The sequence below is a fragment of the Cuculus canorus genome, chromosome 26, assembly GCF_017976375.1.
Source record: "Cuculus canorus isolate bCucCan1 chromosome 26, bCucCan1.pri, whole genome shotgun sequence".
NCBI classification, from domain to species: domain Eukaryota; kingdom Metazoa; phylum Chordata; class Aves; order Cuculiformes; family Cuculidae; genus Cuculus; species Cuculus canorus.
The window spans coordinates 2,505,507-2,529,529 of NC_071426.1; the positions used below are offsets into that span (position 1 = coordinate 2,505,507).

Consider the following 24,023-nt stretch of genomic DNA (forward strand, 5'->3'; position numbering starts at 1 on the left):
CATCTGCGAAGGAAGCTAAAAGCAGCTGCTAGGACAGCAAAGAGTTTCCTGGGCTAATTAATTTAAAGATTGGATGTCCCCATCCCTGGAGGTGTTCGAGGGCAGGTTGGATGGAGCTTTGAGCAACCTGATCCAGTGGGAGGTGTCCCTGCCCATCGTAGGGGGGTGGAAGTGGAGGGGCTTTGAGGTTCCTTCCAACCCAAACCATTCTATGATTCCGTAATTAAATCTTGCCATAACTGGAACAGCCAGGAGTCCCCAGAAGTCCCGGACCAAGTCTTTTATGTATTTTAGGATGAGAAGAAATGGCCTCAAGTTGCGCCAAGGGAGGTTTTAGTTTGGATATTAGGGAAAATTTCTTTATTGAAAGAGTGGTGAATCCCTGGACCAGGCTGCCCAGGGCAGGGTTAGAGCGTCCATCCCCACAGGGCTCGCTCTCACCTATGTGGCAGTTGTACATCCAGATGTGCTGCCCGTCGTACCGGCTCCTGCATTTCATCACGTTATTGGAATAATCGGATTCGGCTACTTCATAATTTGGGTTGATGACCACCTAGGGAGCGATGGAGAAACAGAGCATGAAGTTACTGAAAGGTGGACTGGGTACAACGCTGAGCAGAATCGGCTTTTTCATTACACCATAACACTTTTTAACAGAAAAAAAACCACCTCCTAACTCATATGGCAAGGAGACAGAAAACACTTGATTAAAGCCAGATTGAGATCACACCTTTCCCTGTGCACCATGATGTGCCCTCAAACACCTTCTCTTCATTTCACAGGAGAGCAGCACAGGCAAAAAGAATACTTTTTACCTTCGCTTCCCCCCAGTTTAAGTGACTGGTTTTGAAACCAAAGACTTCCTCCCGTTCCCACCCACAAAACAGACTGTAGGCAACGCCTTCGCTCCTCACGCAGACACCACAAGAACAGCACTGTTTAATCCCCAAGGGAAGAGAGCGTTGCTTACAAACAGCTCAAAGACACCGGTGGGATGCGGTGGGCACCGCTCCGGTGTGACGCGTGATGCAGTGTGTTGACAAGAGGAGCTGGAGGTGGATTGTGTAGGACTATCGGGTATTAGCTGGGGGCGGGTTCCGTAACACTGGCATCTCTACGGTGTGGATTAGAATGGGAGGAGCTGGCCTCAAGTTGCACCAGGGGAGGTTTAGATGGGATTGGAGGGAATATTTCTTCACTGAGTGAGTGGTGAAGCACTGGACCGGGCTGCCCAGGGCAGGGGTGGAGTCTCCATCCCTGGAGGGGCTCAAAGAACGTGTAGGTATTTGGTTCATTGGGATATGGTTTAGCGGGCAACGGTGGGTTTGCATTGGTGGTTGGACTGGATGATCTTTTCCAACCTTAATGATCCTATGACTCTCTTCTGTGTTATTTCCACTGATTTTTCACCTGATCTAATGCCTGTTAGGTAATTCTTTTCCTTTCAGATATCCTAGGAGTATAATCTCTTTGTCATCAGAGATTTATAGTTGTGTATACGTATGAACAAACCACTTGGTTGCATTCCCGACATCCCTCATGGAAAAGACAAAAGCAACAGCAGTGTCTCAAACCTTCTTTCCTCCACCCCATACCTGGAAGAGGTAATCACCCGGTGGGACATCAGTAATATCAATCCATTGGCAGTCGATGTCATGACGGTACACATCCCAGCATCCGACTGTGATTCCTTGTTCACCAAAATTGGCGCATTCGTACTGTTTCTGCACATCTGAATGAGTGAAAGGCACAAAGTGTTGGATTCACAGCAGGTTGGGGGGCTTGGTATTTCCCACCCTTGGATCTGGTGGAGGAAGGGCTGGTTGTTCTCCAGCTCCCACAGCCAGTGATAAGCTGCAGGACAGCATTTTGGGTGAGATTTGATACAATGGTGTCTTGCTCAAAATCTTGTCTTGGAATGCACATACTGCTTAAATGCACAAAAAGAGAATTGTGGGGTGGTTTGGGTTGGAAGGGACCTCAAAGCCCATCCAGTTCCACCCCCTGCCATGGGCAGGGACACCTCCCACTGGGTCAGGGGCTCCAAGCCCCATCCAACCTGGCCTGGAACCCCTCCAGGGATGGGGCAGCCACCACTGCTCTGGGCAACCTGGGCCAGGGCCTCCCCACCCTCATAGTGAAGAATTTCTTCCTAATGTCTAGTCTCAATCTTCCCTCTTCCAATTTAAAGCCTTTACCCTCATCCTGTCTGTGTCCTCCCTGATCCAGAGCCCCTCCCCAGCTTTCCTGGAGCCCCTTTCAGTACTGGAAGCTGCTCTAAGGTCTCCCTGGAGCCTTCTCTTCTCCAGCCTGAAGAACCCCAACTCTCTCAGCCTGTCTTTCTTCTCTTACTCCTATTGAGATCACTCCAGACATGCATAACCTCAGGACTGGTTTCTCCCAGGCCACTTTTGAGCCTTGCTCTGGACTTCGACAGCACCTCAGAACCCGTCATCGGTGCAGGGAGAGCTATAAATTCCCAGTACAAACATACCTGCTTCGCATTCGGTGTCTTCCAAGCAGAAGCTGGCTTTGTGTCCTTCGGCCACCTTGGTTCCGTTGAGGTTCAGTAGATCGTAGTGAGTGAACACCTCCATGCTGTGGTAATGCCTGCAAGGCACAGGAAGGGAGAATTATCCTTAGGGAAAACTGTTGCCCCTGGAATCACCAGGTCTGAAGGGAGATGGTCCAGCCACCAGGCAACGTGAATGCAAGCAGCCAAGACTAATTGTGTTATTGCATCCCCTGAGCCGGGCGTTTCACCTCCCATCCCCATCCCATGAGGATAAATACACGGCAGGAGGTGGTATGGACCAAGAGGTTCTCCAGGAGGAAGAGCAAGAGAAACCACAACCAGGAAACATCCCCTTAGGCGCAATCCTACGTGGCGTCATCGCCCGTGCTGCCTTCATGCTGGCGCCTGGGTATTTGTTTACCTATCAAGTGTTGAAGCTGTTCTAGGGGAGAGCCTTGGTCCCACCTCCACAGGATCACACCGTGGTTTATAATGGCAAGGAAAGGGGGGGGGAAAAGAGAATAAAAGCCATCCTCAGCCGCGTCATCATCTGTGGTGGCCCTGTCATTTATCAGAACAAGAAATACTTCACCTGCCTCTTGACACCAAGCTGCAAACAGAGCTGGATGCACCCCGAGCGGCAATCTGGCTGTTTGTATGTATTGGTTTATTTATTGTAAGGAAGCGGAATGCAAATTTCTTGGCAGAAAACTAACAACAGATGGAAGCAGCTTCTCTCAGCACTCACTCTGCTCAGATCTAAACAACCTGACAGTTGGGTTCACACATGATACGCTTCATTATTTTGAAGGGGGAAGTGTTAATGTCAACTCAGCCTGGGCTGGGCTGTGGGCAGGAACGCTCCGGTGATCCTTGTGGCACACCCCATGCTGGCAAAGTTAGACCACGGCAGGGTTTGGGTGATGCTAAACTCAGAAATGTTGACCTTTTCTATGCCACACTGGTGGTTCAGCCAGAAAAGAAGTCTCTGCTTTGGTCCAGGTGAAGTGATAGAATGGTTTGGGTTGGAAGGGACCTCAAAACCCATCCGGTTCCACCCTCTGCCATGGGCAGGGACACCTCCTGCTGGATCAGGGTCTCCAAGCCCCATCCAACCTGGCCTTGAACCCCTCCAGGGATGGGGCAGCCACCACTTTTGGGAATTGCAGAGTAGAAAGCGGAGGGGAATATGCGATTAAAACACATTTATGTGCTCCCCGTGGTCAGGGCTGGGCACACGAATGCGGTCACCCTGACGCAACACGTTGAGTTTGATCCCAGCCTTGGAGTAAACCCACAGTGTGGCCACATTGTGGGGAAAAGGAGATCAACTGCAGGTGTTGAGAGTGGAATAGGTCCACCCGGACTTTGGGAACACTGCACCGAGACACGAGAGCTCGACTCTCAGGAGCGAGGCGACTGCCCTAATTCAAAAGCCATTGCAGAAATCCTCTCCCTTCCAGCTGCAAAAATTATCAGAGCTTAAAAACTTTCAGCCACTCTGCGCACGTATTTATGGATAAAGGAGGAGCAAGAAGGGAAGGAGAAGAAATCTATCCTCTAGAGTGTCTTTATTTATTTCTAATGGGACATGTCGTGCCCGTGGCAGGGGGTTGGAACGGGATGATCTTTAAGGTCCCTTCCAACCCAAACCGTTCTATGATTCTATGATTCTATGATTCTATGAATCTACGTTTCTACGATTCCACGATTCTATGATACTATTCTTATCTCCTGCCTTTTCCCCGAACCAAAAGACAATTAAATTGCCACAATTTAAGCACTTCTCCCTCCCTACTCCAAATCTTTCCCATTTTTGTTCTATTTCCACATCAAAACCCAACTGAACAGCAGCTCCCGGTGGTGCAACGAGGCCCTAGGAAAGGTGAAGCCCTAGGGAAGGTGAAGCCCTAGGGAAGGTGAAGCCCTAGGAAAGGTGAAGCCCTAGGGAAGGTGAAGCCCTAGGAAAGGTGAAGCCCTAGGAAAGGTGAAGCCCTAGGGAAGGTGAAGCCCTAGGAAAGGTGAAGCCCTAGGGAAGGTGAAGCCCTAGGAAAGGTGAAGCCCTAGGGAAGGTGAAGCCCTAGGGAAGGTGAAGCCCTAGGGAAGGTGAAGCCCTAGGGAAGCCCAAGCATTCTGCAGTAGCCGGGCTGTTGATTTTGAGGCCATCTTAAACTTGGCTGCCTCCGATCAAAGTTTGAGGCTCTCAAGTCTGACTCAGTCTCTGAAATATGTCTGAATCATCCAAAGAGGTGTTTACATTCTGCTGTTTACAGCCTGGAAAGATTGAAGAAGGATTGAGTTCACCCTCCTCCATATAAACAGAATGCAGTTTAAAGCACACAGATGGCTCTTGGCCTCTTCCAGGTCCTTTCCCAGCCTCACTTCGCTTACTGAAGGGCTCCAAGCCCTCCTTTTTAACCAGCTTGCAACGTGCTCACAGCCTCGTGGTATCCGCGTCTTCCCCATTCCCTTCCCAACAGGGTCAGGAAGGTGGATGTCCACACAGTGCTGCTCTGGGTTTCCTCCCCTCCTACACAAACCCTTTCCTATTTACCTTCGGGTCTGTGCTGCCGAGGTTTCAGCTCTCTTTGTGCCTCTACAAACACTGTGAAACAACCCGTCTGCGGGGTGAACGGCCAACGTTTGCCCCACGTCCCAGTCTGAAGCTTCAGACTATCAGCACTGCGGTATCGCTGCTACCTCCACGTCTGGTCTTGCTCACACGATTTATGAATTCAATAAAGGACCGAAATTTGAGAATTTACTGCTTTAGTGTTTTCACAAGTGAACGTCTTATCTTAGAGCAGCCTTTCAGCACCGAAAGGGGCTCCAGGGAAGCTGAGGAGGGGCTCTTGATCAGGGAGGGCAGCGATAGGATGAAGGGGAATGGTTTTGAGCTGAAAAGAGCGGAGATTGGGATGAGATCTTAGGAAGAACTTCTTCACTATGAGTGTGGTGAGGTCCTGGAACAGGTTCCCCAGAGCAGTGGTGGCTGCCCCATCCCTGGAGGGGTTCCAGGCCAGGTTGGATGGGGCTTGGAGCCCCTGATCCAGTGGGAGGTGTCCCTGCCCATGGGACTGGATGGGCTTTGAGGTCTCTCCCAAACCATTCCATGACTCTATGATTGTTAAAATGCGTCTTGAGTCCACTTAAACTCTGTACAACTCAGAGATTTGCTCAAATTTGGAGCTCCAGCACTTCAGCCCTTTACTCTCACAGCAAAACAGTCCCACACGGGAGACAGAAATGGATGGATGGAGGCACCGACTGTGAGCAAACATCTCCGTGGCACTCACCGGTGGCAGTCGTGCCAGACCCAGGCGTGGCGGCCGTTCTTGGGACGGAAATCGGACTGCCCGTTGTTGTGTATCTGGGAGGAGAAGCGCAGCAAGCGTCGGAACCCAGAGGTGATGGAGGTGTTGACGGCCGAGCTGGCCAGGCAGTTCTCCTCCAGCGCGCACTGCAGCATGAGCATCGGGCGGTCCTCCAGGTAAGCGGTCTGTTGTACCAGCTCAGCGTTGAGCACCAGATCAGGGGCAGCTGACAGGAGGCAAGAGAGGTGTGAAATGAACTCCTGGGCTACTAAAACCCCCCACAAGCATCTGCCAGAGTCCCTTCTGCACCGTATTTCTCAGCCCCCCATCTGCTGTTTTGACGTATCCAAGGCTTAGCGTGGGCCACTCCATTTCTCCTGCGCATCTCAGGGCAAATGCTTAGGCCAAAATGAAATAAAACTCAAATTACTCACTCTCTGAGCAGGACACGCCAGCACCAAAACGACCACCTCCTCTGGGGCAGGAGATGTCGGCTCCATCGTGACGACAGTGGGCCAAGGACATCTCTGTCCCTGAACACTTGACACCACTCATGACTACATCATCAGCGCTGACGTCTCCATGCCAGTACCATGTTTCCTGGGCAAAAAATTAAACCTCATCAGTCTTGTGACAATTTTAAGTTGTAAGAGGGGGGATTGAGATGAGATCTTAGGAAGAAATGGTTTCTTGTGAGGGTGGGGAGGCTCTGGAATAGGTTGCCCAGAGCAGTGGTGGCTGCTCCGTCCCTGGAGGGGTTCAAGGCCAGGTTGGATGGGGTTTGGAGCCCCTGATCCAGTGGGAGGTGTCTCTGCCCATGGCATGGGGTGGGACTGGATGGGCTTTGAGGTCCCTTCCAATCCCAACCCATTCCCTGAGTCTATGATCTGAGCCTTGGGCTGTTGGAAATACTCAACAGGCTGTGATTCTATGAAATGCCAATGGAAAAAAAGGCATTTAAGAAGGATCAGGATGAGCAGGGTTTGCATTTCTTGCTTCTGAGAAGGATTCCCAGATGCTGAAACCCTGCTCACTACTCATCTTCATCACCCAGTTTTGCAAAACTCGCGGGAATGTCATCAAAGGAACTCACAACAAAACGCGACTCACAAAACGTCGATGAAGCTGCAACGGTGAAGCTTGGGAGAAAGGGAGAAGAAAGAAAGGAGGGGGTTGGAAAATCAGATCTGTTAGTGTCAAAACTGGGAACATGTTTCCAGGAAAAGAAAACCCATCTGTAGCGTTGCTTCTATTGCGACAGGCTGTTTGTTAACCCTGTTAGCAACGCTCTGCACGCACGCACACAGGGCTGCCCTGTTCCACACAGTGATGCTTTATGCTCACGTAGCTGGTGCAGCCGGGATCCGCATAAGGGCCTTTTCTGTTCTGAATACCGGCAGTCTGGGCTAAAGGGAAAAAATGTCTTGGTTCTTGCTGGACTCGGAGGGCTGTGTCAATAGAGCAGGAAGCTGGAAAGGCCAGGGTTTGAGGTATGTGGCTATCCTCAGCTCTGCTTGGCAGCTACGCAGGTAAATCAGCTGGAGGAACCGGATTGAACAGGAGAATTGAGACAACAGCAGCACGGGCAGCTCTTGCTTTCTACCTCCTACGTATCCAACGCCAGCGTGTCCCACAGGGACCTGCACGTCATAGAATCATAGAAAAGTTTGGGCTGGAAGGGATCGTCAAGATTATCCAGTTCCACCCCCTGCCATGGGGACACCTCCCACTGGATCAGGGGCTCCAAGCCCCATCCAACCTGGCCTGGAACCCCTCCAGGGATGGGGCAGCCACCACTGCTCTGGGCAACCTGGGCCAGGGCCTCACCGCCCTCACAGTAAACTATTTCTTCCTAAGATCTCATCTCAATCTTTCCTCTTGCAGCTTAAAACCATTCCACCTCATCCTATCCCTGATCCAGAGCCCCTCCCCAGCTTTCCTGGAGCCCTTTTCCGCACTGGAAGCTGCTCTAAGGTCTCCCCAGAGCGTCCTCTTCTCCAGGCTGAACAACCCCAACTCTCTCAGTCTGGTATCATATCGTATGTAGCTTTTATCCCTTTATTAAACACTATTATTAGTTGTGTGCCAGCAGGGAAGGTTTAGGGCGTTTCTCATTAGAGGAGCAAGAACTACAAACAGCTCGAGGAGCTCTCATGAAGCTTCACTGCACACACTGAGCTGAGAAGGAACTGCAGGAGCAAAATCAAATTGTTTTCCAGTGATTTGACACCAGGTTAAACTTGGCTTCCATGCTTCGATCTGCGTGAGGAGTTCAATTCCCCCCTGACGTAGGGATGGATAAGAAAGTGGATGTAACCCCCAGCCCAACTAGAGCTGAGGGAGTCTGGCTTCTCCGAGCCCTGAGCGGTCTGAAAACAGCAGCTTTGCCCAGAGCTGCAACGTAGAATAGTTTGGGTTGGAAGGGACCTTCAAGATCATCCAGTTCCACCTCCCTACCATGGGCAGGGACACGTCCCACTAGATCAGGTTGCCGAAGGCCCATCCAACCTGGCCTTGAACACCTCTTTCTGCTCCAAATATCCCCCACTGGCTCTTGCACAATGAGGTCAAACCTTCAGGATCTCTCCAGCTCTCGGTTGGACTTGATGATCTTGAAGGTCTTTTCCAACCTTAATGATTCCACGATTCTATTCTAACGCTTGGAAGCAGAATGCTGAGGTTTGTGGTTTAATTTTTTTTCCCTAATAAGCCTCCCTCCTCCTCCAGTAGCCTCTCCCCAACAACACGTGTGCTACCACAAGCGGAACACACGCACAGGGACTCACCTGGAAGGCATGGCTGGCGAACCCCAGGCCCAGCTGCCGACACACCACCATGGCCTCCACGGTGCTCCAGTTCTCGCTGCAGACTGTGCCCCACTTCAAAGTGCCGTTGCGCTCAGCCAACACCTCCACTCGGCCCTCGTAAGGGTTGCGGCCACCGCTCAGACGCAGCTGCAGGGCAGAAAAACTCGAAGGTCACTGAGCGTTGTAGTAAACTTTATAGGGAAAACGCAACAGTTGGTTGAAAAACACACAATGTCTCCTCTTGTGATTAAAGGCTTAATGAGACGAGTCATAGAATGGTTTGGGCTAGAAGGGACGTTAAAGACTTTCCAGTTCCAACCCCCTGCATGGGCTGGAGAACCTCCCACATGAGCCTGGAGAAGAGAAGGCTCTGGGGAGACCTTAGAGCAGCTTCCAGTATGGAAAGGGGCTCCGGGGAAGCTGGGGAGAGGCTCATGATCAGGGAGGGCAGGGATAGGATGAGAGAGAACAGTTTTGAGCTGCAAGAGGGGAGATTGAGATGAGATCTTAGGAAGGAATATTCTCCCATGAGGGTGGGGAGGCCCTGGAACAGGTTGCCCCAAGCCATGGTGGCTGCCTGGAGGTGTTCCAGGCCAGGTTGGATGGGGCTTGGAGCCCCTGATCCAGTGGGAGGTGTCCCTGCCCATGGCAGGAGGTGGAACTTGATGGGCTTTGTGGTCCCTTCCAACCTGAACCATTCCATGGTTCTATGAAATGATTCCTGCCCGGCTCTGCACAACAAGGGAGGGCAGAAGGTTCTTCCAGATGAACTCTCCACACTCGCTCACATCCAGATCACTTCACTTCTCACCTGATTCTGGAAACCCATCGCTGGAACGTTACATCTCACAGCAGCATCTTCTTCGTGGTTACAGCCCTGCGATTCCATGTTGAACTTGCAGTCTGTGAGTGACTTTTCAAAGCCCGTACAATCAATTTCGTTGAGATGAATCGGACCCATACCTTGGGGAGGAAAAGAAGAAAGAATAAGGGAGTCCTCACCTCCTGCCCATGCTGCTATTTATTAATACACTGCAGACATTGCACTGGCCTCTAGCTCTCAAAACCTGGTAATCCTGAAAAAATTCCAGTGATTTCTTGTAAAAATAAACCAAAAATTGCGCGATTATTATAAGTAATTTTACCTTTAAATTCTTTCCAGTAGTCTCTGAGATTCAAGCACACAAGAACCTCAGGAAAAGCCAAGTTTCCAGTGTTACATAATTTACAAACTTCAGCTGTAGGAATTCTCAAATGATGACCTCTTGGCTGGGTCTGCGTGCTGGAACCTGCTCCCAGTCAAGCCCTGACATTTAAATGGGACACCGACACGTTTGCTGGGACAACAAAGCAGAACAGCACAGGGATGGGTGAGAAACACAGCTCTGGGGCACACGTGCATCAGACACCCATCATTTCATACTGCAGAGAAGGGTCCCAAGCTGTGAGGAGCCAAACCGAATGATGCGGTTCCTCCAGACCCATGAGAAGGCAACAACCCTGCCTGCAGAACTCTTGGGTCCTGCTTCCAAATTGGGGCCAAAGCTGGTCAGAAAGAATCAGAATGGTTTGGATCGGAAGGGTCCTCAAAGCTCATCCAGTTCCAACCTCCTGCCATGGGCAGGGACACCTCCTACTGGCTCAGGGGCTCCAAGCCCCATCCAACCTGGCCTGGAACACCTCCAGGGATGGTGACTCCACCACTTCCCGGGGCAACTTGTTCCAGTGCTTCACCGCTCTTTCAGTAAAGAAATTTCTTCTCATATCCAGTTCAAAGAATGAGTAGATGTGGTGCTCTGGGCCATGGTTTAGTAGCCATGGTGGGGTTGAGCTGATGGTTGGACCGGATGGTCTTAGAGGTCTCTTCCAACCTTAGTAATTCTATGTTTCCATTTTTAAGTGTTTTTTTTTTTACCCTGTGAAATTACACCTCCAACGAGAGCAATGATGAGACCTCCAATCAGTCTTTGAACGCTCATTCTCAAACAAAGCAAAGCGTAAACACATACGTGGACACAGAGTTTAACAGCTGTGAGAGTCCCTTGTGCAACGGGAGCCTGGAGGGAAGTTTGGGCTGAAAGAGCTCCTTTTCCTACCACAGCACAACGGGATGGCTGCTGAAGGGAGTGACCAAGTGCTCGTCATCCCGCGGGACAGCTTTGACACTGATTGATTGCTCGTGTTTAACATGAAAAGGCAGGCAAACGTGTGGGAATCGGCAGCTGCTGCTAAGAGTTTCCAGACTGCGGCTGCAGGAGATGGCAGAGAACGACGCGTTCTCCTCCCTCACGCGGCAGCTTCTTCCCCCTCCTGTGATGATTCCACTGCCTCCTGGATGCAGCTAAACACATCAGCACCTCCCAGCATCCAACCACAAGATGGTTTTGGCAAACCCAATGGACAGGTCACATTTTAAAGCTTTCCAGCTTGCGGATACCACCACCGGGCTTTACACGTGTTGTTGTTTTCCCTTCCCTTCTCCAAGCCCTGCTGGGCTGAAGAAATGTCACCCATTCATTCGGTCTCACAATAAAGGGTTGGGTTTGGTGTCGTTCTCTTGAGGGTTTGGGCTGCGGGAGCACAGCGTGTGAATCAGAAGGTGGTTGGAGAAGCTGGACGTTAGGCTTGGAGTTGCCGCTTACCACAGTTTGGGATTTAACCCAACTCCCAAATGCAGGAAATCCAAACCCAAACCTGGCTCTGAACTGTTCAAATGCCCTTCTATTTATAATAGGCTAAATTAATGTTCTGGTCTTAAATTAGAGTGAGTTTGAAGTCTAGATACAGGACCTTGGTTTGCCAGGAACCTTCTAGTAATGCATTACACCATGGTGTGGATCTGGAGAGCTTGCAAAGACAATTTGAGACCAACGGATGTGATAACGAAGAAGTAATTACTGGAACAGCTGTCTGAGGGAAAGGTTAAACTCCTCATCACTAGACTTCTTTCAAGGAATCTTGAATATCTTTCTAAGTCACATATTCCATCTCAGCCTCAAGCTCCTGGACTTGAGAGATTTATTAAGGATAGAGAATAAATTCCTGGTCTTCCAAGCAAACATCTCACTAAAAATACGCTCTGCCCTGAATCATGAAAGGGTTCTCAGAGGTGGCCAATGCATGGATGGTCCCAGGAGCTCTTCCAGCTCTTACCTTGTCCGAGCCTCGCGCCCGTTATCGCTTCTTTGGCGCTCCCGAAGCCCAGCTCTCGGCACACCACGCTGGCTGACACCAGGTTCCACTTATCGTCGCAAACCGTTCCCCACTCCCCATTTTTCAGCACTTCCACTCGTCCTTCGCCAGTGTTGGCTCCTCCTTTCAGCCTCACCAGTGGTTGCTGGAAGACACGAACAGAAACGCTGTTACCGCTGCCTCGGAATGAAGCATCCTTTCTTTACAGCTCTTATTTGCGGCTGCGGGTAAGTTGTGGCCCAAAAACATTACCCTGAGGCACCTTAAAGCAACCACCACGTCATATAAAAGGCTAAAAGCGTTGGATGAAGGGAGATGTTTATCTGCTAAGACTTACGGTACGGACAGAAGTACATTTATTGCATCCTTATGCATGGACAGAGGATAAAAAGAGACATCATGGTTCTCCCCTGCTTTGATTCAGGAGACTTTTTCCCACATTCAGTTCCACAGCAGAAGGGTGGAGTGGAAAACAGAGGCAAAAAAACCAGTTTTCAATCTCTGGACCATAAATGAGGTTTGGGGATCGCACCAAGCCAACCTGCTGCCTGTGGTCCAGCCACTACATGGTTTCAGATCTTCAGACAGGGGTCCTGGCTTAATTAAGAAGACCATCACGGAATAAGCCCTGTAAAAACTACTTAATCACTGCAGTTAGGACTAATGGAATAGGTGATCTGACGGATCCTGGTCAGAAATGCTGAGCGGCAAGCTCAGTTCCATTCATTTCTGTTCTTCTATTTCTATGGGTCACCAATTATGCATCACTCACGTCTTTGCCCGGTACCGAGCAGACACCTTCCCGCTGCTGCAACCCAGAGATGTGTGGTTGCGGTGGGAGCTGACTCTTACTTCCAGGAACACCACTGCTTTGTGAAGCCTAAGAGAAAATAAGCTCTTCACTTTTAAAACCAGAAGCATAAAGAATTCTTCAGGCTGAGGTCACAGGAAGGACATCCAAAGCCTCCAAAAAGGCTTAAGGTATTACTTGGAAACGTGTGTGGCTCAGAAGATTAGCAATGATTTACAAGACCTTTCACCCTCAAGGCCCAGATCCTGCAAGAAAGAGAAGTGCCTCCACCAAACCATGGAGAGGACGAGGCTATTCTCACTGCAGAGTGTCTGCAGGTGAGGTCGGGAGAAGATGGAGCTGTTGGAGTGAGTCCAGAGGAGGCCACAGAGATGATCCGAGGGCTGGAGAACCTCCCGTATGAGGACAGGCTGAGAGAGTTGGGGTTGTTCAGCCTGGAGACGAGAAGGCTGAAGGAGACCTTAGAGCAGCTTCCAGTATGGAAAGGGGCTCCAGGAAAGCTGAAGAGGGGCTCTGGATCAGGAAGGGCAGGGATAAGATGATGGGGAATGGTTTTAAGCTGAAAGAGGGGAGATTTATGTGGGATCTTAGGAAGGAATGTTCTCCCGTGAGGGTGGGGAGGCCCTGGCCCAGGCTGCCCAGAGCAGCGGTGGCTGCCCCATCCCTGGAGGGGTTCAAGGCCAGGTTGGATGGGGCTTGGAGCCCCTGATCCGGTGGGAGGTGTCCCTGCCCGTGGCAGGGGGTGGGACTGGATGGGCTTTGAGTTTCTCCCCACTCCAAACAATTCTGTGATTCTCCCATGCCAAGGGAAAGCCCTCTCCAGAAATCACACAGGGACAGAGCTGGAGGATGCAGGCACCTAACGCATCCTGCGACCCCCCTTTAACCTGGTGCTAAGTCCCTTCATACTCAGAAATCACAGCTGCATCCTAAGGCTGCGCATGCCTTCCAGCTGGAAAACTTCCATTAGCAACACCCAAACCCCCACTTGCTGCAAGTTAAGCTGTTGCTTCCCATGGAGTTGCTCTGCTGACACCGAAAACAACCAATCCCCTGTCCTTTTATCACAGCCTTTTGCATATCTTTGCATTTTTACACTTCACTCAGCCCTCTCTTTGCTAGACTAAACAAACACAGCTTATTGAGCCTTTCCCGTAGGCTGTGTTTTCCCAGTCTCTCCGGGCATTTCTGCGCCGAAGATACAGGAGCAGAGGAAATGCCAACTTATTTCCCTGATACCTCTATACAGGAAAACCAACCCGGCAGCGATTAAGTGAGTGAAACGGCAAAGCCCGGCAGCCACCGGGCAGGAGTTCAACTGGTGAGAGCAGCAGAACTCAAACAGAAACGTGACAAATGGATTTGCTTACTACTTGCTCGCAGCCTTGCCAGCCGCAGCACCGAGCCAGTCTCCCACCCTTCCCAGTCTGCAGAGAAAGGCAAAGAACCCTGCACCGGTGAGGATGGGAACGGGGCTGGTAAGGAGAAAGGAGACATTCGCGCAACTGGTTTACGGCTATGGGCACACACGCCTTCAGGTGAATCAAGAGTTGGGTTGTTTGATGTAGAGAAGGCTCCAAGGAGATCTTAGAGAGACCTTCCAGTACCTGAAGAGGCTACAAGAAAGCTGGAGAGGGGCTGTTCACAAATGCTTGGGGCGATAGGATGAGGGGGAATGGGTACAAACTGGAGAGGGGCAGATTGAGACTGGACATAAGGAGGAATTTCTGACATAAGGAGGAATTTCTTCACCATGAGAGTGGTGAGACACTGGAACAGGTTGCCCAGGGATGTAGTGGCTGCCCCATCCCTGGAGGTGTTCAAGGCCAGGATGGATGGGGCTTGGAGCCTCTGATCCAGTGGGAGGTGTCCCTGCCCATGGCAGGGTGGTTGGAACTGGATGGGCTTTAAGGTCCCTTCCAACCCAAATGATTCTACGATGCGCCCCCAGGATTCTCCTTTTTGACAGGCTGGGTTATTTCCCCCTCTCACCTCTTGCCTGAAGGCTTTTCGGAAGCCGCTGTGGCTGCTGGGGGCAAAGGCACGTCCAGGGACGCAGCTGACTACTGCAGGCATCCCGTTCTCACACGTCGCGTTCTTTGCATCCACGTTGAGGTGATTGCCCAGTTTGCAGCTGGAGATGTGAGCCTCGTTCCCACTGCAGTCCATGGAGTAAGCCCAGTAACGCTGCTTCCTTCTGCTGGCAAACATCCTTAAAGGAATATAAAAGAACAGGATGGACATGGATCTGTTAGAGTGAATCCAGAAGAGACCACAAAGTTGATCCAAGGGCTGTTCTCCTATACGAGGACAGGCTGAGAGAGTTGGGGTCGTTCAGCCTGGAGAAGGCTCCGGGGAGACCTTAGAGCAGCTTCCAGTGAGGAAAGGGGCTCCAGGAAATCTGGAGAGGGACTCTTGATCAGGGAGGGCAGGGATAGGATGAGGAGGAAGGGTTTTCAGCTGAAAGAGAGGAGATTGAGATGAGATCTTAGGCAGAAATGTTTTGCTGTGAGGGTGGGGAGGCCCTGGCCCAGGTTGCCCAGAGCAGTGGTGGCTGCCCCATCCCTGGAGGGGTTCCAGGCCAGGTTGGATGGGGCTTGGAGCCCCTGATCCAGAGGGAGGTGTCCCTGCCCATGGCAGGGGGTGGCACTGGATGGGCTTTGTGGTCCCTTCCAACCCAAACCGTACCATGACTCTATGAACAGGAAGAGAAAAGTTAGTGATCCATGAAAACTGCGCTGATACAGCTCCGTTTGGGGAATAAAAGCCTTGAAATAAAATGAGGATTTAAGTTACTTGAAGGCTGATCCATTCATACACACAATGCCTCTCTGTTAAGGTGCCACTCGGGAGTAAATAGGTCATCACCTGCTTGAACTAAAGACCACAGTATGAATCAGTGCAGGCAGAGCAGCAGTTGTGCACTCAGAGGAGAGACGTGCGATGGAGATCCCTACGTTATGCAGAGGTCAGAGAGCAGTGAATCCAAAAGGCAGCGTTCACACAGGGCCTGTGGAGATAATGCCAGTGAGTTTGGACAGGAGAAGTACCCAAAAGACCCTCTCAGGCCATCACTCCTCACTGTTTCTCCAAACCTCATCCAACCTGGTCTTGAACACCTCCAGAGATGGGGCAGCCACCACTGCTCTGGGCAAGAAGCGAGAAGAATGCAGACTGGGAAGAAGCCACAGCTCTCCGGCTTCTCTCAAAGCTGCGGTGTCAACAACTGTGAGCCCAAAAGCAATTTCCAAGCAATCCCCTCGAGGGCAGGTTCACAGCAGAGGAGATTGGCAGGAGGAGTTTCTGTTTCTTGCTCCCAAACTGGAGTGTTTGCCTGGAGCACTTCCAGGGACTCCTAAGGGGAAAGAGCACGTGTGGTAAACGAGGAAAGAAAATAATTCAACTTCATCCTAACTGCACTGCAAGGCTGTTGGATGACTGTCAGTGAAACAAAAAATATAGGTCAGATCATCATCAAAAGAGAAATGTTAGAAGTGAATAAGAAGTCGAGGTGCAGAGGAGCCAACGCCCTGCTCTGATCCTGACGTGGCTTTGTGGCATCCCTGTGCTGCTCCATATTCCCGGACGCTCTGCCATGCAGCGCCGGCAATCCTTCGATTAGCTGTGATAAATGGAATAGTGAGGCGGGTGGGACTTGCATCGAGTGCGATTAACTCCAGCACGTCCCTGCAGGACAGAGAGTGTGGACAGGATGTGGTAAAGGGACGTGGAGCTGTTGGAGTGAGTCCAGAGGAGGCCGTTGAGATGATCCGAGGGCTGGAGAACCTCTCGTATGAGGCCACGCTGGGAGAGTTGGGGTTGTTCAGCCTGGAGAAGAAAAGGCTCCAGGGAGACCTTAGAGCAGCTTCCAGCACTGAAAGGGGCTCCAGGAAAGCTGGGGAGGGGCTCTGGATCAGGGAGGGCAGGGAGAGGATAAGGGGGAACCACGGAATGGTTTGGGTGGGAAGGGACCTCAAAGCCCATCCAGTCGCACCCCCTGCCACGGGCAGGGACACCTCCCACTGGATCAGGGGCTCCAAGCCCCATCCAACCTGGCCTGGAACCCCTCCAGGGATGGGGCAGCCACCACTGCTCTGGGCAACCTGGGCCAGGGCCTCACCACCCTCACAGCAAAACATTTCTTCCCAAGATCTCATCTCAATCTCCCCTTTTTCAGCTTAAAACCATTCCCCTCATTCTCTCTGTTCAATCCCTGACCAAGTGCCCCTCCTCAGCTTCCCTGCAGGCAAGGACGAAGGCAGAAAGAGGAGCCAACCACTTCTCAGCTGGAATATCTCATTCAGTTTGGACGAAACCTTTAAGATTTGTCTTCCTTTTACCCAGAATACTCCGTGTCAACCAAAGAGCCACAAAATCCTCTGCCCTTGGGCTGTTAGAGCTCAGCACCAGGGTCCCACTTGAGCATTAACTGCTCTCCTGGACTGCAGAGCCAATGGGGCCGATTCAGATATAGGTTACATATTAGAAAGCCCCTGGAGAAGCTTGCGTTGAGCAACTGCTCTCCATCCTTTCGTTGCACATCTCTGCCCCACCACCCTCTCCATCTGTGCGCTCAGCGTGGAAGTGAGAACCTGGAGGAGTATTTTCACCACGGGCTCTCCGCAGACATGTGCGGAGAGCTCCACGAGCTCCAAAGCAGACAAGAAACACAGCCCGTCTTAGAGAAGTAATTACGGGGATGCCTTATAATAGCAAACAATGACCTCATCCTGGAAATTTCATGAGGCATTAACATCTGGTTGGTATTAACAGCCCTCAGTAGGCTGGGGAGAAACAGCCAAAGCAAGCCCAACCTCATTTCCCCAGACCAAATACACAAAGAAGTAGAATTCAGATGATCTTTACAGATAGAAACTCAGGGCATTCTTGTTACAGGCTTCTTAACACCAAAAGGGTGCAACCCTGCTCTCGTTGGCTTTGGTGGAAAGCCAAGAGCAAGCTCAGGTCAGAGGTGAGAGTGAACAGCCATGCTGAGAGAGTTGAGCCAATTTTAGGTCAAGTTGCAGCCCAAACCATCTCAAGTGCTCAGGGGAGAGGGACTTCCACCACATGGGCTTTAAACAAAGACACAGGTAAAGCTCAAGGGCTGTGGGAGATGGGTGAGGGTTTAGCGAAAGGAACCTCGCTGTGTAAGAAAGCATCTGAAAAGGCTTTTGGGAGCAGAAAACAAAGTCATCACAGATACCCACCAGGAAAAGTCACCCCTAACACACTAAATAGAAGCTGGTGAACTCCTCGGTGGTGGGAGCATGCAGTATAGTTTCTTCAAGCATTTACCCAAGTTAATAAGTTCGCTGTCTTCAGCCTCAGGGAGGCAGAAGAGAAGGCAGAGCTGCCACACTCTGCCTTGAAGATCCTGGTTTTGCTAGGGACAACCCAAACCATGAGGATTTCTCCTACAAGCACAGAAATGGTTGAGCGCCCTACACACCTGACGAGGTTGATGATGCTGTGAGCAGACTGGTTAAACTGGGAGATGCTCTATGAACCGACACTGTATGAAGTACCCTGAAGGGATGAGCTCTTCCTTCCAAGCCTTTTACAAATCATAAAGGCTTCAAGAAGGCTTCGAGCCCATCTCTCTGCCTTAGGCATCTCTGGTCACAAACATCTACCCTCCCTCCGTCAGCAAAATGCATTTAATTTTAGTCTGCTTTCTCAACCAGGGCAGGAGTTGGGAGGAGGAGTTAACGAGTGGTGCCTATATAAAATCCCTTTGAAGAATGAAAGCGAACATGGAAACAACACTGAGATTTGTTTCGTTTCCTACCATAAATCGTGCTGTCAACTGCAGAGTCTAAGTTACATTCAGGGATAGAAACCCTGGCACGGGGACAACAATGAACTAAGTTGTTTTCTTTCAAGCAAGACCCATCTGCAACTCATTTCACCTCCCACCATTGGGCAGAAGCGGAGCAGAGCAGCGGCTAGCTCAGCATGAAGTGAAGCTGTAGCTGGTGTGGAGTGCGACCAGTGAGGATGTGGGAAGGGGACACTCTTAGTCCTGGCTGGCAGAAACCTGATTCCAGCCCATTTCCCAGCTGCGGAGCAGGAGGAGGAAAGGATCCACTCTTGGGAGTTATTTACAAATGAGGGAGAGCAAAGACCGAGAAATAAGAATGTTTCTGAGGCTTTACAATCACATAGAGAGGATTTAGCTCAAGCAACTGGCCAGAGATTAACTCTTGGTCCTGTTCTTGTTGCCCAGAGCAGTGGGGGCTGCTCCATCCCTGGAGGGGTTCCAGGCCAGGTTGGATGGGGTTTGAAGCCCCTGATCCAGTGGGAGGTGTCCCTGCCCATGGCAGGGGGTGGGACTGGATGGGCTTTGAGTCCCTTCCAGCTCAAACCATTCTGTGATTCTATGAATCCATCTGGCTCGATAGCAAAGACCTCCAAGCCCAGTGTTTCCAAGTGCTGCATATTCCCAGTTCCATCTCCTCTGAATGGGATTTCCAACCCTGTTGAATATTGTGCTGAATAACTGCGCCTCAGTTTTTCCATCTCTATGTGCACTGTTGTGAAAGGACAATTACGAAGCATCCTTTGATTTAAGGCAGATTGCTCCAGCTGCTGAAGTTAATGGTTTTCTTGGACACATCACAACCGAGAAGCAGGAAAAATCTACTTTGTCTTCCTAGAGGTGATTTATTCCACCCTGCTGCTTCGATGCAGGAATCTCAAAGCTGAGTTAGAGGGAGACAAGTTGCACGGGTGGGAGCAAACAATCCTCTCTGGGAGCAAAGCATGAGACCGCCTGGTAGCAATTATTAATTCACCGTTCCTCTCTCCAGGAAGCCCAAAACTAGAATTTCATGCCAGTTATTTCTTCGAAGTTCTTTGTGTTGCTATGTGGCTTTTAAGCTATTGCAACCCAAGGACCTCTCCGATTGATGGCAACCTTGCTAACGAAAGAAATGAAACGTGGCCAGGCAGATCCAGAGGGAGCTTTCAGAAAGAACGATTCCACGGGCCAAAAGGAGCAGGCAGGAAAACCACAACTCCTGCCTGGAGAGTTCAGTTCTCCCCCTGAACAATGATGCTTTCCCACCCCGTAGGTCACAGCGTAGGAAAGAAATGAGACAGAATTTTACTTAAGCTATTTTGCATCTGCTTTTGGGTGTTATTCCCAGGGAACAGTGTAGGAAGAAGCAAGGCTGTGATGAAGACTGGTGGTAAAATTCAGAGTCCCCAGCACAGGAAGGATACGGAGATGTTAGGGGGAGTCCAGAGGAGGCCACGGAGGTGATCCAAGGGCTGGAGAACCTCCCATAGGAGGACAGGCTGAGAGAGCTGAGGTTGTTCAGCCTGGAGAAGAGAAGGCTCCAAGGAGACTTCCAGGACTGAAAGGGGCTCCAGGAAAGCTGGAGAGGGGCTCTGGATCAGGGAGGGCAGAGGCAGGATGAGGGGGAATGGTTTTAAGCTGAAAGAGGAGAAAGTGAGATGAGATCTTAGGGAGAAATATTCTCCCATGAGGGTGGGGAGGCCCTGGCCCAGGTTGCCCAGAGCAGTGGTGGCTGCTCAATCCCTGGAGGTGTCCAAGGCCAGGTTGGATGGGGCTTGGAGCCCCTGATCCAGTGGGAGGTGTCCCTGCCCATGGCAGGGGTGGAACTGGATGGGCTTTGAGGTCCCTTCCAACCCAACCCACTCTTTATTCTATGACAGTGCAAGTGGAAGCAATGACACCAAAAAGACCAGAGCCTCTGGCTCCCAAGATACAGGAAACACAGCCTGAACATATCATCCTCCCTACAGATTACTATTTTCTTCCCTCATTTTAAAGCAATTCTTGGGAGAAAAAGCAGCACTGACATCACAACTGCCTCAAATTGCTTCCTCCTACAAGCACGATCTGGGGTGCAGAGGCAGCAGCGATGTTGGGAGGAGCTGTATGGATGCTCTACTGATGTTTAACTCAGCATTCAGCTCAGAGCAGGACTTAATAGACAAGTCACACGGCTAGAGGTGGTTGGCAGCTCTTCCAGCCTGGGACCCTGAGGAATTGCCTATGCCGAAGGAGCTGAACTGGGGTTAACAGCAGTAGGAGATTTGCTGGGAAACATTCCCCTGGGCGGACTGCTTCTTTGTGGGTGATTTGGCAGCAGGACACCCATAAACCACAGGCAATGAACTTCCACGAGAGCCGTCGCAGTTGGCGAACGTGGGTAAATATGTCATGGGAGGTGTCACGCCAGGAAGGAGGAACCTGGGCAACAAAGCGCAACAAACGCCTGCCTTATTCCAAGATTCCTCAGTTGGAGCTTTCAGCACAGATCTGATCCCCCAGCTGGCTTCCTGCAGAGGGACGTGGTGAGATTTGCTCGCAAGTTGATAGTTTTACTGGGAGAGCACGAGCAGTTTGCTCACATCCATCCCCTCTACCCAACAGAACCTTAACCTCATGAAGGAAATGACTATGTTATAGCTGGAAACAAGATTTCAAGCATTGGACCAGGCTGCCAAGGGAAGTGATGGAGTCTCCACTCCTGGAGGGGTTCAAAGAATGTGGACATGGCACTTCGGGACATGGTTTAGCAGGAATAGTGGGGCTGGGCTGGTGGTTGGCCTGGATGAGCTTAGAGGTCTTTTCCAACCTTAATGATTCCGTGATTCTTGGGCGGACCGTCCACATTTCTACTATAGAACCTATCAAACACCACGTCTGATGCTGCGCTAAGTTTTCAGCCCGAGTGGTGAGGATCAAACAAGTCCCCAGCCTGCCCAAGGAAATGCTTGGCATTTCAAATATTTACACAGAAGGAAAATCTGATCTGAAGGAATGAAAGAGTCAGAGGTTTTTTTTCTACCTCAAGGTCTCCAGTGTCACTTGACAATTTGCATTTCTGAACAAGGCCCCGAGTGTTCAAAGAAACGCGCTTGTGTCTCATACAAAGATCTGCACTTACTTGTAGACGTTGGTGTTGTATTTCCTCTCACTCGGAAATCCAAACATGCCACAGACAACTCGGGAGTTTTTCACGGTCCAGTGCTTGTCGCAGATCTGCTTCCAGGTTCCTTCATCCTTCACCTCCACGTAACCCTCTGTGACCGGCACCCGCTTGCGGTACGTGGCAAGGATGGCGCGGATCCTTATGTCCTCCACCTGGATGTTCATGTTCTGTAAGCGTAAAAGAAACACGGATGATGCTGCCTTGCAAGGTTGTGTAGCTTCGAGGTGGGGACCAAACCGGATATGCTCAGGGTTATGGCTGAACCGAGAGAAGAAGGGAAGAGCTCTTCAGGAAAAGACACAACATAGAATCACAGAATAGATTGGGTTGGAAGAGATCTTAAAGACCATCTGGTTCCAACACCACAGCCATGGGCAGGGACATCCCACTGGATCAGGCTGCCCAAGGCCCATCCAACCCAGCCTTGAACACCTCCAGGGATGGAGCAGTCACAGCTTCCCTGGGCAACCTGGGCCAGGGCCTCACCACTCCCATAGTGAAGAAATTTTTCCTTCTGTCCAGTCTAAATCTGCCCCTCTCCAGTTTATACCCATTGCCCCTCGTCCTGTCACTCCAAGCCTTTATGAACAACCCCTCTCCAGCTTTCTTGGAGCCCCTTTAAGTACCGGAAGGTCACTATAAGGTCTCCTCAGAGCCTTCTATACGCTGAACCACCCCAACTCTCTCAGCCTGTCCTTGTACGGGAGGTGCTTCAGCCCTTGGATCACCCTTGTAGCCTCCTCTGGACCCGTTCCAACAGCTCCATCTCCTTCTTCTGTTGAGGATTCCAGAACTGGACACAGTCCTCCAGATGAGGTCTCCCAAGAGAGGAACGGAGGGGCAGAATCCCCTCCCTCCCTGCTGGCCACACTGCTTTGGATGCACCCCAGGACACAGTTGGTTTCTGGGCTGCAACCGTCTCATGTCGAGTTTCTCATCCACCAGCACCCCAAGTCCTTCTCTGCAGGGCAGCTCTCAATCACACCACCCCCAAACCTCTTTTGAAACCAGGGATAATATGGACGCAAACAACCCTTTCCACCTTGGGCAAATCCTTCCTCCATCCAAAAGAGGATGGGTTTGCTCATTTATTTTAATAAAAAGGCATTATTCTTACAAATGGCGATGTAACAAATCTCTTTTGTTACTTAAATTCATTTAAGTGCTTGGATCAGAAGCACAGGGACCTTAATTTAATCTCAGCTGCTATGGAAGGGAATCAAGCTGAGCTTTGCTAAGTGGGAGCAGAGGAGGTCTGTGGGGCTCTCAGGGAGGCACTGACCATCTCTTCCCTATCCAGCCTGGGCAGGCGCTGTGAAAGCCGGGATCCCGGCGTGCTGACACCAGCATTTCACCGCTTCCCCAAGCTGGGATCCTCTTCCAGCCAAAGCATTCCTTGGGACAGTAAGTGAGTCATGAAGTTTGAATGGATTTCACATTTGGAGCCTACGTGAGGATGCTGCACCAACAAACCTCGCAGGGACCCAAGCCCAAAGCAAAGGTTGGCTGGAAAACATCCACTGTGGCACGTAATTACAAAAGAGCTACTGAAAACTTTATAACTTGCTACCAGGAGACCTTTCCATGTCAAAAAGTGTACAACCCCACCTGGTTCCGCTGGCGGTTACATCAGAGCTGAGGAATCCTCCCCTCCCTTCGCTCAAATTCAATCATTCGGAAAAGAAAAATGCCCAAAGCTTTAAAGAGACACGGGCTCCTGCGTACCAACCAGCGGCACCCACGGGTATTGGGGTCAGGGAGAGCACAGCAGGGCATGCAGAGTCCTGCACATCCCACGTGGCGCATCCATCCTCCAGATGCTTCACCGACGCCGATGCAAGTAAGAGACCACGGCGCAGGGAAACCAACCGCAAAGAACCTGCTGGGAAAGGGGTAGGCATCTCCTCCTCATCCACAGCTCTGCCTACACTGCCCTGGGCACAGCATTTAAGGCTTCTTTTCCTCACTATTCTTCTTCACCCCCTTTTGTTTTATCATCCGTGAGGCCGGGATGAGAGAGCTGGAGTTGTTCAGCCTAAAATAAATAAAGGCTCCAAGGAGACCTTAAAGCAGCTTCCAGTGAGGAAAGGGGCTCCAGGAAAGCTGGGGAGGGGCTGTTGATCAGGGAGGGCAGGGATAGGATGAGAGGGAATGGTTTTCAGCTGAAAGAGGGGAGATTGAGATGAGATATCAGGAAGAAATGTTTTCCTTGGCCCAGGTTGCCCAGAGCAGTGGTGGCTGCCCCATCCTTGAAGGGGTTCAAGGTCAGGTTGGATGGGGCTTGGAGCAACCCGATCCAGTGGGAGGTGTCCCTGCCCATGGAGGAGGTGGCATTGGATGGGCTTTGAGGTGTCTTGCACCCCAAATCATTCCACAATTCTATGATCCTGGAGTACCAGTGCCAGCTCCTGGGGT

General features: G+C 51.0%; 1 protein-coding gene across 1 annotated transcript in view; it reads right to left on the reverse strand.

Moving 5' to 3' along the window:
* LOXL2 (lysyl oxidase like 2) overlaps positions 1 to 24,023 on the reverse strand; it is a 52,462-nt gene that overhangs the window by 1,502 nt on the left and 26,937 nt on the right. Inside the window, exons 4-13 of the mRNA XM_009571436.2 lie at positions 21,564 to 21,775; positions 14,632 to 14,851; positions 11,790 to 11,973; positions 9,448 to 9,599; positions 8,616 to 8,783; positions 6,264 to 6,429; positions 5,812 to 6,055; positions 2,495 to 2,610; positions 1,596 to 1,732; positions 442 to 553 (exon numbers count right to left, since the gene is read on the reverse strand). Of these exons, the coding sequence (XP_009569731.2) occupies positions 442 to 553; positions 1,596 to 1,732; positions 2,495 to 2,610; positions 5,812 to 6,055; positions 6,264 to 6,429; positions 8,616 to 8,783; positions 9,448 to 9,599; positions 11,790 to 11,973; positions 14,632 to 14,851; positions 21,564 to 21,775 (1,711 nt within the window). The remainder of the gene's footprint in view (positions 1 to 441; positions 554 to 1,595; positions 1,733 to 2,494; positions 2,611 to 5,811; positions 6,056 to 6,263; positions 6,430 to 8,615; positions 8,784 to 9,447; positions 9,600 to 11,789; positions 11,974 to 14,631; positions 14,852 to 21,563; positions 21,776 to 24,023) is intronic.